Source organism: Mycteria americana, chromosome 6 (assembly GCF_035582795.1).
Source record: "Mycteria americana isolate JAX WOST 10 ecotype Jacksonville Zoo and Gardens chromosome 6, USCA_MyAme_1.0, whole genome shotgun sequence".
Taxonomy (NCBI): Eukaryota; Metazoa; Chordata; class Aves; order Ciconiiformes; family Ciconiidae; genus Mycteria; species Mycteria americana.
In genome coordinates, this window is record NC_134370.1 from 12,127,860 (window position 1) to 12,143,131 (window position 15,272).

The 15,272-nt window shown below is 41.4% G+C and overlaps 1 protein-coding gene across 6 annotated transcripts in view; it reads right to left on the minus strand.

The window, feature by feature from the left end:
• Positions 1 to 419: 419 nt before the first annotated feature.
• The window catches only part of RBM20 (RNA binding motif protein 20), a 107,824-nt gene continuing 92,971 nt past the window's right edge, over positions 420 to 15,272 (minus strand). For 4 of the 6 annotated variants that reach the window (XM_075504564.1, XM_075504563.1, XM_075504562.1 and 1 more), the window contains exons 10-14: positions 13,979 to 14,077; positions 11,887 to 12,520; positions 9,319 to 9,438; positions 8,455 to 8,576; positions 420 to 4,475 (exon numbers count right to left, since the gene is read on the minus strand). In XM_075504564.1, coding sequence (XP_075360679.1) covers positions 4,365 to 4,475; positions 8,455 to 8,576; positions 9,319 to 9,438; positions 11,887 to 12,520; positions 13,979 to 14,077 — 1,086 coding nt within the window. In that variant the 3' untranslated portion in view covers positions 420 to 4,364. Of the gene's footprint in view, positions 4,476 to 8,454; positions 8,590 to 9,318; positions 9,439 to 11,886; positions 12,521 to 13,978; positions 14,078 to 15,272 lie in introns of all 6 variants that reach the window. The other 2 variants (XR_012776132.1, XM_075504565.1) reach the window with 2 other exon arrangements.

Sequence of the window (15,272 nt, forward strand, 5' to 3'; positions counted from 1 at the left end):
CGATTTTATATGGTGCTTTCAGGAGGACGAGAAGACAACCTGGATGGAGACAGAGAAAAGCCAGTGGGGACAGACAGCTTGCCCAGTTCATTCAGAAATAAAGAGAAAAAGGGAAGTGAGGACATCTCTAGAGGGACAGGAGTGGGTAATAACCATGATAATTACAGAGTGAACCGCTGAGATGTGTTCACTTCAACTTCAGCACCAGACGACAGCAAACACTTGCGATCTGTATGGGAGGAGCTACCTGGTAAGAATCACAATGTCTAGAAATTATATTTAAAAGCAAATGTTTTGGCCTCCTGCTTCCTTCTTACCACTCAAACTATCTTTTATTCATTTTGGTTTTTAATAGATCCCCTGGGAAGCCAGAAGCATGTTGTTGCTGGGACAATTGTCCACCAACGTATATGCTTTATCATTCTCTTTATTAAAATCTTTCTTTTTAAGAAACACAAATTGAAACACTTAGCAATCAGTTACACAGATCAGTTAATATTGGTGACAGTTCCTACATAATTAAACAAGTACTAACAAATTCCAACTGTTTACAAGCCAAAACTTAAATTAACAAGATTATATAAGCTCAATAAATAGTACATCTGGTCCAGTTCAAGTATAATTCAACAAATCACAGCCTTAATCCTTAGAGAACAGAAAAACCCTGAATATAACCAGCCTAACACTAATTTAGTGTTAAAGCCAATATGAAACTTTGTCTAATCTTATGGGGCAAATGTTTCTTTTATTTTTTATTTCAAAGAAAGCAAGTTGCAGATTGACATTAAAGACTATTTGAGATCAATACAGATTTCACAAAGATGAAAAACATAGTCCCTATTCAAAAAGTGCAATCTTTGGTTGAGATGTGTTGAAACGGTTTGTATATATTAAGGAAGCTCATTTTTAAATATCAATATTTGTTTGGCTAGACCTGAGCCTGCTTTGTGCTATATATATATATATATATGTATTAATAAACAGCGTGGATTATAGTGATGATGAATTATGCCAACTAAAAAAAGTCAAGATTTTAAATATAATAAACCAAAAGAAACAACACGTTTTTACACAAGCTGAGAAAGGTAAGCGGCTGCCTACAGTGGCCTTCCTCCTCAGCAGAATAGGTAGTAGAGAGAAGTTGAGGAGTTGAGTGCCTGCCAGCATTGCATGATGGCCCGTTGGAGAGGGAAGGAGATTATCTCTGAGTTCTCAAAGTGCATCAGGCTGAAAACTGATCATAGGGATTGTTAGGAGCGAGTTGAGAGTTGGGATTGCTTTTAACTGCTTTCAAATGTTGAGCTTTAGGGCGAGAAAGGACCTTCTCAGAAGGGGAATTGCCCGTTTGGCTGTACCCAGGTCTTTGCAGATTGCTGCTGGTCAGGACAGAGCCCAAAGGGACGGGGTGTCCAAACCACCTCTACAAATGTCTGGGTCTGATCACGTCTGCGGGGCTGGGCACTGCACCTGCATCACTCGCCTGAGTCATCTACCTCCAGAAGAGGAAACTACATGGGGCAGAGATGCCATCTGGAGCCTCCTCCCTCCTCAGTGGCAAGCAAGGGCCTGTATCCATGACCCAAACAAGGTATCTGGAGCCAGGACAGTTCCTGGTGAGCCTCAGTCAAGACTCCAGCTTTTGGAGCCCTGCATGGAGACTGAAACTTAAGTGATGGGGGACTGAAGGATACCAAGGCCCACTCTCTGAAGAAGGGACTTTGCGAGTCTAATGCAGCTGGCCAGGAAAACAAAGGAGGTTAAATATGCAAGCTGTGAATAATGGGAGTGAACCTGGTTCAGAACCAGAGGAGGGGGAAAGTAGTTTGAATCATCTCCCGTAAATCCAAAAATAAGCCCCTGGGTAAACACTCATTTTAATTATTCTTCTGCTGCCAGTCAAAATCTCATGGTTACCTACTGCTTTCCCTGCCCGCCTGTATCCACCTGTTGTCTGTTTTCGGAAAGTCTGATTTAAAGCTCTTTGGCCTGGGAAAGTCTTTGTTGTGGATTTGTGCCGTGCCTATAATAAAGGCCGTGGACCCATAGCTTCTACTGCAATACAAATAAAGAATAATAACAGTGATACTTTTCTCATTTGAGGTTACCTGGGGATAAAGTTGCTGGAGGCATATGACTTTGATACACAGTCAGCTATGTCTCACATCCAATTAAGCCTAACCACATGGTCTAACAAGCTCCCATTAGGCCGGTGAGAGCCCCAGTTTGATAGCAGGGTTAGCTTCAAAGATTTGATGCTTGCATTTGTAGTGATTTCCTTCCCTTGTGCTCAGATTGTGCTGAAGGGCATGAAGGGAACTTCATATTCAGATGATACATGACCAGCTTGAGAGCTGTGCTTTAGAAGACAATTGCACAATCTTTACTGCCATTTTTGTAATCTTACAGCTTGCAATACAAGCTCTTGCCCTAACAGCCCTGTGCTCAAATTTCACTGCAATGTGAAAAACAAAGAGTCAAAGAAAAACCCAACCCTTGAAGGAAAAATACCTGGTTTGCAATTTTTTTTTTCCATAGGGAAAAACAAAAAAAACCTGTTTTAAATGACAGATGGACCCAAGTCTTAGTATACTTTAAGTCTGGACAAAGGAAGATTTAGGCTGTAATGTTTTTCATTTCCCCTTGTCTTTTGGATAGGCCACGTCTGAATCTGGGATGCAAAGAATCCCTCAACTTGCGAGAAGCAGGAATTCCAAATATGAAATCTGAACCCACCACTGGTAAAAACGAGTGGAAAGCAGAGGCCATGAAATGGAACAGGGCTTCAGGCAACACCACCAGGCACCTCTGAGGCATGCTGCCTGGCTACAGGGAGCTTCGGAGAACAAGCATCGCTGCTGGCACAAGAAATAATGGAACGAATACTTTGGTGGAAACAGTTTTGGCAATTTAGCCACTCTGCAATATTTTGCGACATCCATGTCGTTCTTAGGGATGGCTAGAACCTTCTGGGAAGCTATTTCCTCTGCACAACATCTAAGCAGGACATCCAGCACCAGCAATTTTTACAGAACATACTGTGATGAATATTAGAGTCAGGCAAAGAATGGAAATATGTCTGCAAATCCCCATCTGTCTAGATTGTGTGGGGCATTTTATAAAAGCATAACTCCGGCATCAATTCTGGCAATGGTTTGCGTACGTATTCACTTTACTACACAAAGCCCTATTGAAATGAACCAGAAACTTGTACAGCGCATTTCAAAGGGACTCTGCAAAATACTAAGCAATAACTGTGCAGAAACAATAGCTCATAATAATGCCAGAGCTGCTGGTGCATCCTGTGTTCTCAGTACAGCACTCTGTGAGCCATCAGTTGTTGTATTTGCCTTAAAAAATTCAGGGAAATAAAATACAAAAACAATATTAAAAGTCTGGCATCTTTCCATGAAAACCAGGAAAATTCAACGTTGCCAAGCTGAGGAAAAGCAAGCTTGAAAGAAAACAAAAAGACCCCAAAAGCAAGGATCTTGAATAAAATGTCTAAAAGAGACATGGTCCAAACATGTGGCACTTTAAAAAGCCTCTCGTGAGAGTTTCAAGTCTGTAAGACTCAAAGTTGGCACCCTTTAGAATTATCAAAAAGAAGATTTCAAACACAACGGTACCTGGAGAACATTCTGATCACACCATGGAAAATGCTGAAAACCAGAGCAGGTTAGCTGTCAGCACATGTGTTCGAATTGCTCTCGCTGTGCTGGGTTCCGGCTATAAGGTCCCTGGGACAGACTGTGGCTCCCTCTGCATTCGTACAACACAGTCAGTGTACAGTCAGTGCTTAACAACACAAACGTTTTATCATTTCACCAAGCTCTAAGACACATGGAGGTGGATGCTGATGGGGTTTATATTATGCCATCTACTGACTACTTTTAGCACAATGGCTTTAGATGTCCTGTGCAAATCCTACTTCTCACTGGGGCAATGAGTGAAACGGCTGAAGATATTTTAAGCAACATTAAAGCCTATTTATAGTCACATCTTCTTTCATTCCAGCGTCTACTGGAGGATGCTGAGTGCTTCTAAATACTCCGCCTGACCTGATGTGTCACATCAGAATTAAAACTTTAAGAATCCCTGAGAATTCTGATTTAATCTAGGAAACCACTCCCAGCACGCAGACTGTGAGAAAGAATTGCTCCACTTCTTACAGATATGCCAGCATTGCTTCACCGTGGGAAACAGTTTCAGGCATTTTGGTTTTTAATGGCACTCTGGGCATAGATGCATGGAACATGCTCTTTATTTCCCCTCCTCTGTACAGTGCAAATTGACAGTTATATCATAAAAATAAAAAAAATAAAGTATCAGCTTTCACTCATTATAGCTCTTCCAGTTCATCCGCATCATAGTTTTTTCTTTGCAAAGTGAGGAACAATGCCAGTATCATCCTGAGGCAGATGGCTGCCTTCTTCCTTCATTTTCAGGCTCTCTTCTGCAAGCTGGGATAGATACTTCTGCAATCACATCAAAAACAAAGCATCGTTACCAAAACTGAAAATTTTCAACATGGGATGCTTTATGCCTTTTCAAAGCTCTCACACTCTCCCAGCATCTCGAAAGGGAAGAAAACACATAGAAGCCCCATTTTGGTGAAAACTCAAGCCAGGAAATATAGCTGTGTCAGGCAAACTACCTTAATACATGGAGAGCCTCAGAAGTTCGGTGATTTACTCTGTGCCAAAGGGGAACTGGTGACAGAACCAGGAGGACCATGACTCCCCACCAGTCTGTGTAACTAGACCTCACCTTTTCTCCTTGCAAACTCTCTACTCCCATATGCTATAGGGCAGGAACTAACTCCATTGAGTCAACTGAATTATGCTAGTATAAGACTGGTGTGTCAGAAAAAAGCTGCAGCTTCTGAGTCACAATTTAAAGCATATATATTACATTTTCAGCATGTCCAGTTCAGAGATATACCTTTTGCACAAGAACATTTGTTTTAAGGGAATAATCAAACTCAGTAATAATTAACACAATTTAGCAGTCTGGCTAGAGTATTTACATTTATTGTGTTTCTCTAAGATAAAGCCTTTCAAGTGCTTTAAGTACTCAGTGTGATTTAAAAATACAGACATGGCCAGTGAGGCTTTCAGCCTTCCGGCAGTGCTGTGAGTTGGCAGAGCTGCACACAAAATGGAAGATGAACTGGTGTGGGTCTGAAAATGGCGCTCAAAGTATTTATTCAAGGTCAACAGACCTAGAAATGGATGGAAAGAGGCTTCTTCAGCAGCAGCTAGTCTAGAGAGACACATGGGAAATTCCCACATAATAATGTAGAGATGTTCTTATTAATGACTAATACATATACATGCAATAACTGACCTGCACATTATTAGGGTCATAAAACGCTCTTTTCTAGCTGATTATTCATTCGAATTTGTTTTGAGAAGACCATCTCACGTCCCTGCAAAATTTTATCTACTTGCAGGATTCCCCCAGAGTACAGTTTACTCTTTGGCATCCATGGGGAAGAGGTAAAATGAGAAATGGATGGGAAAAAACTAAGGGCTGTGCTAGGACTGCCAGGTTGTCTCACATAAACACAAGTTTTGGATGTAAGAAGTACATCTGAAAGGGACTCAGTAATGGTAATGAATAGGCATACCTGTGACAAAATGATGACTGCACCCCTGTTACTCTGAATATAGAGATTTGGCTATGGAAATTACACAACTCCCAATCTTGATCCCTGGGTACAAAATTCCATGTGGCAGAAAGCCAGAGTAAATGTTACAGTAGTATACAGAGATATAGGATCCATAAAGGCTGGGAGAAGTGATCCGTACACTATGAACTGAAATAAATCACTAACGCTTGTCCTTGGATCAGATAAGCCATGCATTTTTGTTTTTTAATGATTACGCACCAAAATAAGACGGAGGTTTATCCACCACCTTTAGCTGATGTTGTCAGCTATCATGAGTACCACAAACACCAGTTTTGAAGTTCACAGACCAGACATTCAGATTAATTTATAGCAAAATGACAGTCAAGGAAAAAATATTTTTCATTTAAATACAAGTTTCGATGAATACTGCATAAAGCCAGTGGAAAACAGGATAAAATGCTGCACTGAGTTGCCAAGGTAGCTTACACCAGATGAATCTGACAGCTTTTTGTGGTAGTGGTGGGAGGGATGGCCAAATGATGGATTTTTTGGACATGGAAAATGCAGTGGATCTGTAAATACAAATAACACCTGGGAAAATCATTTATTAAGCTGAAGAGAATGGAAAATTACAAAAAGTCTGCAACACTGACAAAGAAACAGTTGAATTTTTTTCAGGGATTGCTGTTCTTCAAGGGGCACCATACTCAGTTGAAGCTGACTATTTTACTTCAAGACAAAATCGTCATCATCTAAGCAAGGCTTTTGGAAGAAAACTGGTAAACAAACTGTTTAGTTTTGCGTTCAAATCCAAACACTGAATATATATTTTGGATGTAGCTCCAAGGAGAGCACATGAAAGATGACAAATAGCAAATCAACTATAAAAGACTCATAACCATGAGAGCATTTGGGACAATGTCGTTGTCATTGGACAATGGTATTTGTCATGTAGGCAAGACAACAGAGAGACAGTCTGCAGCAGCAGTCCCATAGCTTCACATACAGTAAAAGTTAGAGTCCATAGTTCTTATGTTGGTGGACACACTCATTAAATTGCATCATCATAGGAGAAGACTGACATTTCTTGCAGAGTGCATAAATAAGCATTATTGCAAGTAAAAGGGTTCTAGTAATACAGAACAATTATTTAAAATTTGCTGAGTTTCCACTTGAGTGGGCAAAAGTTGGATGAGACATTTACTTCCTCCATTTAGTAAGATAAGAGGTACAGCTCGACAGAACAGTCTGTTTTCATTACCATATTTGACAGATTTAATTTTAACAGCTTTTGTGGTCTTTGTTCTTTTATCTCACGTCAGTGTTAGATATCTACCACAGTGCTCATGGGAAATGTCTTAACGGGGAGAAAAAGAGGGTTTTTTCACACTGACTCAGTTTTAGTTGGACTTTTTTTCCTATGACTTTAACAAAATAACTTAGAAAATGAAAAAAATCCCTCTTCTTCCCATGGGACCAGTTGCCAGGGGCAGGGGCTGGAGTTGCAATATTTGCTTTAGCACGAGTTTCTTTGGGACAGACTCACATGGGATACACGGCCTGCACTGAGTGCTGCCACCTCTGGTGAACCCCTCTGGATTTTTTGTATGAAGCAAAAAAAAGCATGCAAACTGGGCACCCGTTTTTCAAGCTTACACTTGGAGGATCCATTATTAGCAAGCATCACAGCTCTGGAGGCACAGTCTTTGAAAGCCAGAGGCCTTTATATGATTACAGCTACGTAACTTCAGGAAAGTCAAGAAGAACATTCTCCCAGAGAAATTATTTGACTCTGAGCGTCACTGGAAAAGCAAATGCCTACTAGCCAGCTAGGGAAAGATAGCTATTACTTGAAGTGAGACAGAGCTCCAGCATTTACTATGGGCAGAGGGAAGAAACAGAGAAAGAAGGAGCAGCTTTGCTTTGCTCTTTCATGACTTTTGCTAAGAGTATGTGAATGCCAACAAAAGTGTCTTCTGTAGTGTACACACCGTGCACACAGACAAGGACTCAAGGAGAGGAGAGGCGAGGCTACCTCCTCTGAGGAGTCCTCAGCACAGGGCAGTTAGTGCTCATGCTGTCATGACTGATACTATCAACTGTGCATCTGAAAAGTCATAAAGGTAGGGTCTTTTGATTGAACTGCAAGTACCCGTAGTCTCTGTGTGCTGTTATCAAGTGCTGATATGCTTATGGTATATTCTTATGGAAACCATACAAATAATTACATGCTTCTGCATATCCTTATAGAAATTATTCAATAGTTCTGTTCTGCGTGGCTGAACCGCCGTGCTGTTCTGTGGCACAGGGAGGTGATTTCAGCAGGTCACAGGAAATGCCTCAGAGAGCCTGTACGTCACAAAGTACTGCGTGCTGAAACATGCTGCAGAAATTCACGCTACTGCAAAAATAAGTCTGGCAACGTTATTAAACAAGTGGCATGTTTCATGCTCCTGAAATTAAGAAATAAGAAAGGCTACTGCTGGGCTCACTCCCAGTGATAGAAACGTCTGGGACCCTCAAGAACAGAGACTTAAAGATCTGAGTTGCATGCTGTGCTAGTGACAAGGACCAAATGTAGATGAGAAGATCAAATTATCACCTGGCCCCATTTTATTTATGATCCAGAAGTTGATTTCAAGGATCTGGGAGTGAGAAATTAGTGTGCTAACATTTGGAACTACTGAAAAGTTTTGCTTATCTAAATTTCACTTCATCTGAATTCTGTCCACAGAATAATAACTGATTTTTGTAGCATCATCTGTCTTATGCACAATCCACCCCATGAGCTAGTTGTTAGCTAGCTTCAAGTGTGTTTTTACCTGAAGATTTTTGTAGTGAACAGTACTTCTGCAGTGACTTGTCTTTGCTGTCTCTTCATTTGTGTAGAAGAGTCCACAGAGCTTGCAGTAAAACCCAGTTCTAGGCACCACAAATTCCACACCTATTGAGAAATTCTGAATTACATTAAAATGTCAGTTGAAACCCTTCCCCTCCACAATAAACTTGTTTTCAAAGAAAAAAGTTGCTGTTAGTTAAATGACATAGATATGAAGATTGAATCCTGGATTCACTTCTCTGATTTCCCTAATTTTGCAATATTGAGCTGCAGTTTAAAATCCTGTGCATTGCAAATACACCTTCCACTTCTCTCTTAGATATTATACATATTTAAAAATGTACCTTCTTGCCCATAATATTGACTGGAAACTTCACTGTGTAACCCCAAGGGCTAGAATAGCAATAGTACTTATTAGCAGTAAATTCCTACTTAAGTTACACAGATTGCTCTTTAGGATGTACTTCTTCCAGGTGTCTTACTCATGATCAGTGTTTACAGAGTAAAACCAATACTTTTGCTTATACTATGACAACAACTTTTAAATTACTAAGTATTTTTCATATGTATTTCATATATAGTCCAAGGGAACTTATTTCATCTCATCAGCGACATTAACAGCTATCTTTTGCCATTCATCTGGAGTGAAATGAGAATGATCTGTAATCAAAAGCCTGTTTCTTTCAACAGCTACCCCTCTGTCGTATACCCTGTTCCTTCACTCTCCTCACATCTGTTCTGAAAAATAAATATAGCAAGTAGCCTTAAAGTGACATCTTGTTGTAAGCTCTAGGTATTGCAGTGGGCAGCATCGCAGGCCAAGGGCGGCCTGGGTGTCCGAACGTACCCAGAGGAATGCTGAGTTCGGTAAAGACGTCCTCTTGTTCCCAGCCTGGTGGAGAGTGCCTTCTTTTAGGCTCTACCTCTGGGTATTCCAGAGATCTCATTTCCAGGTACCTAGAATTTGCTTAACAAATGAATAAATGTATTGAATGAAAACAGTTTATTAGTTTAAAGAGACGTTTGTAAACTTCTTGGGAATGCTTTCTGGGTGGATCTATAAATGAAGTAAAATCTGGAAAAAATGCTTTTCCATTCAAATCAGAGGCCTACTCAATGCAACTCCAACAGCTATACTACACTGTGCAGTCACCCCTATTTCTCCAAGCAGGCTATTGTCTATTTCTAATTTCACTTTCATTATGTTTTTTCTTTTCATATTTTAATCTCTAAATAGACCTACAACATTATATGTGCCTCTGGCACAAGCATGGCCCGACTGCAGCTCCGTAACCACGTGTGGCATGACCAGTGATGGGGGTGGGCTAACACAGGCGCTGCTGAGAAAGGGGGGGCCAGCAGGACCTGCTGAGAGCAAATCCCCAAACTGCCTAAGGAGCTGCATGGGCAGAGCAAACCTTCCTCTGGTAAGACCCCTGCAGCACCATTGTCATCTTCTCCCTGGAGCCACTCTTCTCCCATCCTCAGCTCGCAAAGGGATAGTTTCCGTGTTATGGCTTTTGGCCACTTGAAGATTTTGGTTCCTGGCCAGTAGGGGTGGGATGGTTGGACCCTGCTGACCGACATTAATGGACACAGGCAGGAGATTCAAGGTGTGGAAAACAGTGGATTCATTTGCTGAGGCAGATAAAGCCAGTCAAAAGAACATATGCTCTCCCTTCCTAACGTGTGAATTGCTTGTATTTAAAAAAAGATAAATTTGTTATCACAGAGCAACAGAATTACAGATAAACTGGTCTGATTCCTATTCTTCAGTTCTTACATCAAAGAACTAGTTTCCTTACCCTCACAAAATTTCTATTGCATTGCAAATTTCACCTAGATAAGGGATATATTTTCTCATAAAACAAATATATTTTTGCCCAAACCAAACCCTTCCTGTCTTTCAAGTCTGTAGTTCAAAGATCTGCAATTTCTGGCTATGAGAATGAATTTTTCTTCATTGTTTTAAATACATCTATTACATGATTTAAAAGAAAATAATATAAAATCCTGACTGGTTGGCTTTCAAGTTAACTTTAAGCCCATCCCAGGTTTCCAAATCTGCAGCAGAGATCCTGGAAAACCTGCAAGCTTCAGTTAGCTCTTCTTAAGATATCCAGGGCCTTTGTGGCAGCTTAAGTCCCACTTGAGTTGATTTCTGGGCTTCTGAGCTGGCAGCTGCATTTGCAGAGAGCCTAGAGCTTTGCACTGCAGATCCCAGATACCAAGTCCATGGCAGAAGCCTGGGAAGCACAAGCTGCCCTGGAGCTTCCAGGCTCCCTGCTGGCGAGTTGGAAGCTGAGATGCTGAAAACACTGAAGTCACTATGCTCTTGGGATACCCAACTCTTTCGTCAGCTGGCTGCCCGTGAAGTGGGCAGCCCAGGGGAGCCAACCTTGCCGTCCCCAGTCCCAGGGAGTTTGCATGGCAGTGTTATCTCCAAATATGCAAAGGCTGGCAAGGTGTCTTCAGGCCAAACAAGTAAGTATTGAAACCTGAGGGAGTTTCAAATCTGTCCTGGAGGAAGGACGTAGTTCAAAATCAGACATTCACACTACATGTTCCAGCATTTTCTGGTGGAAAATTGCACCCTCAAAAATCTTTCACCAACTTCTGTTCACAAACCCTTCTCCATCATACGGACTCTGGTAGCAACAAAAAAGAGCATTCCTGGCCAACACGCTCTATGTTGTTTTCCACTTCCCCTCATTATACACAGCCCATTCGCTCAAGTTTCATTTGAAAGTGTGACGAGGAACTGAACTCACTTTCAGACACTCAAGATCTTTTTTTTCCTGACAGCTAAAATATTAATAGGCAGCTATGATTACATTTATTGGCATTACCTCACAGCATGTCCTATCAGTTATATTAAAAGCAGCATGCGGCAGATAACAGGAGAAGATAAGGCAAGTCCTGACAAAAGGCACATATTTGTGTGAACAGGGAGTGAGAAGTAACAATCTACGGATGATCTATCTCCATGTTACTAACGCTTCAGTATAGTGTGTAAGAATACCCACCTTGTCCAGGAGCCAGCCAGACATTACAGATACTTTTCTGTTGACCTTCAGAGACTGTCACTCATTTCATTGACAATTCAAAATAAATTTAGCAGGGCACTGAAAGAGTTCAGCTAAACTCATGTGAACCTTGACATGACAATTATAGTAGCTTATGCCTTTCAGAAAGCTTGCAAGCTGCTTATCATATTTCCTTTACACTATTCAGCTAAGAGCCTCTAATGGTTTAGCTTGGCGAAAGGCACTGGGGTTCTTTTACTGAGCTGCTCCAAGGACAAGTCTTGATACTATTAGCAACATTTACTCTTGTTAGCAGTAAATTTCAGTCTACTGTCAGAGAAAACATGCAAGGCTCTCTGTGGGCTGAAAAGAAAAAAAACAGTAGTTACCCTTGGCCTCTGGACACGCTTGGCTTCCATGTGTTGTTTCTTCACTAGTGTTTTTAACAAGCATTTCCATAACTTCTCTGTTCTCAGCTCCTTGTGATCCCATCTGTTTGTAATCATCTATAAATGTATCAGGGAGATGGAGAGTCTCTTCTTTCAGATGAACAGAAGGTGTATGGTGATCTTCGGGCTCTAAGCGAGTGTCAGAGCTCTTATCAATTTTTCCTTCCTTCTGCTGGGGATCAGACTCCTTAGCAGATTGGTCTTCTTGCAATTCCTCTAGCTTCTGCTCAGGGTCCAGATTTAGGCTGGATGCTTCGGTTACAGCATCATCATTATCATCATCCTCCTCATCATCCTGACAGTTTGTTTCTAAAGCTTTATGGGCAAATTTGTCTTCACTCCTGGTTAAGTGGCTGTGATCGTTTTTCAGTTCTAAGATGGTTGACATACAGGGACACATTTCTGAAGCAGTTTTATTTTTTTGATCAACTGGTACTATTTCTTCAAGCTCAGTTATATCTGGCTCCATAATTAAATCATCTTCTCCCACTTCATCTACTGTCACTAATTCTTCCATGTTAGCAGGATACCAGGTCTCACCTTCTATCTCACTTCCACTCTCCCAGTCTCGGTCCTGTCACAAAGATGTAAAACATTTGAAAGATCAGTGATTATAGATCACCACTGTTAAAAAGTGGGCTTTGAACATCAGTAACCAGGAAGAACTTTGATCTGGCCACGCCTAACCCCTCTTGTACTTTAGTTTCAAAGAACGATATGCCTTGGTGTTGTGATTTTAAACCTTATGCACAAGGACAAGCAATCTCTTTTTAATTATCACATAAACTTCACCTTGTGGAGATCCTGTAACTGCCTTGGGGATTACAGTCTCTCCAGTCTCCTGCTCCTTACTTTTCTGTAAGCAGTGGAACAAGGTACAACCTGTTATACTTTATTATGCAACTGACTCTACTATGTGATCCCCAAGGAAATGAACCTCTCCCCTTCCTCTACATCCATCCCAGGGTGGCGAGAAATAGGCAGCACAATAAGAATATACTGAACCCCAGTCTAGCCACTGTGGCTTTCACTTTGCTGGACTAGGTCCTTTAAATTCCTACAGTGACTGAGAAAACGTGGCTACCTTCTGTAGTCATTTTCTTCCACCAGCAAGAGCCCTCTGCCAGGGACTGTGTTGGTAGAGATTGGCCTAGACCTTAAGAAGAATCAGTTTTACAGTTATACTCCAAGGTACATAATCTGAAATACCTCATACATGCAGTTATAGACTTACAGGGCTCAGACACTAATATTGGACTTCAGAAGTACTAGAATTATAAAGTATATGTTACTTTTAAGACACACTTGCAGCTTAGATTTCAACTCCCAGACTCATCATGTACACATCATCTATTAATAATCTGTATTCTCCTGCTGTTTGGCCATTCCCACACTTCCCCTCCTAGAATCCTAAAACAGCATGAAAACTCTGGGAGTTGACACTGTTCTTGCCAGGAGATCAGTTTTCTACAGCAACAGATATCAACAGCTTCCATATCTGACCATCAACCCATGACTCTACAGATATGAAGCTGGAGGAATTCCAAGGACATTGCTGTCCCCGACTGCGATGCTGCAGTAGGGGTGCTGTAAAGACATTAATTAAAACCAGAAACAATCAGAAGAGGCTACTATCCATAGCCCATCTAAGGCCAATGTTCTGAAAAGTTTCCATCATTAGTCCCCTCCTTCTCCACCAACTGACCACATCTCCTATTTTGGAGCACGGTTCACAATGTTACACAGTTCACTTGGGCATACATTACTTACAGTTGCCAGTGCCAAGGGCTATGCATGTGAAGCAATGTACATGGGCAAAGAGCAACTAAAAAAAGAGTTCTGGAGACTTCAGGAAAAGCTATCCCTTAAAGCAGAGGTCAAGATAAGGCAAGTTAATTTAGACAACCCCCTTCTATAACCCCTTTACAAGCCTTTCCATGGGGGTTTAATATTTCAGTTGGGAGAATGTGCTACCAAACCTGGGTTTTCACTCATTTTGTTGTGGAAGCTGCACCAATAACATGTCACCAACCTTCTCTTTTCTTGTGTTTTCCAGAATCTCTCCAGATTCTTTTCCTTGTTTATTAGCTGAAGGTGAGCTCTTCTCTGGAACTTGCTCCTGTTTTCCAAGCTAAAATAAATACAACATATACATGTATAGCAACACACAGTGGTGCTCTATTATGTTTCTATTCTGGGTTTAGGGAAGCAAAGTCACCGCAAGGTCACATTCTTTATTTCTAAAGTTTATGCAAGTCAACTGGGCTGTGGGAAAAGACCCAAGAACTGGATTCCATTAGCAAAGCTGCACAAATAAGAATTAAGAAAAAGAAATTTACACAAAATTAGAGAGATGTAATTTACATCATAGAATTGGCTAGAACACAGGTGGGGGAGAATGTGAATTAGTTAAAATTTCCAGCCTCCACTCCTCTGTTCTCTACCCACATCTGTTATGTTGGCTCAGACATGGTAAGGAGAGCAGCAGTGTTAAAACTCTGCAAAAGACCTCAACTGTTTTGTTTATTGATGTAGGATCAGTCGAGAATGCAACTGCTTGCGCAGTTCATACTTTGGAAGAACAAAACCACAGTACTACCTGGCACTTGGTAAAAGAGGGGCAAAGCAAAAGTGTAAGTTCAAGACTTTCAAACCTATTTGTTCCTTTTAAAATAAATTATTAGCAGCAGTTCCAGAAGAGGTGAGCCTTTAACAAAGCAGCTTTAAAATAACTTGAAAAACATGCAGAGGAGTGTGCAGCACTGGTGATTTAGGATGCTGTCTGACATTTCTCTCTGACATCTCCTCCCAAGGAACCATCCATCACGGTGAAATACCAGCCAAAGGAGAAAGATGACAAAAGGTGGTACAGACACACATATCTATGGCATGAGGTAGTGCTGCTGCCTGTTACAGAGACTAGCTGAGTTACAAGAGCTAGAGATTTCCACCAACCTTGCCCCCACATGAGAAGAATGAATGCAAGGTCAGCTAAAAACAACCAAAGATGGCCCTGGCAGCCCAAAGTCACAAGCTAGAGATGGCCCCCTGGTCAGCAAAGTAGCTCTGCAGCCTCCTGTGCCAGCATCCCCAGGGGTGGGTGGTGGCAGTGTATCATGGTGGGGCTGGGGGAGGCAAGGTGGCCAAGAGCCAGTAACAAGATCCCCACAGGGTGGGCATATGAGCATGGGCTGTACTGGGACTGAGTGAATGAGGCATCTTGTCTGTTCCCTCTTCACTTTTTCCCAGTGGAGAATCAAACCCACAAACACTGCCACTTTACCAACTGGGAGTATTTCTCCAGAGATCCCATAATTTTACAGGTG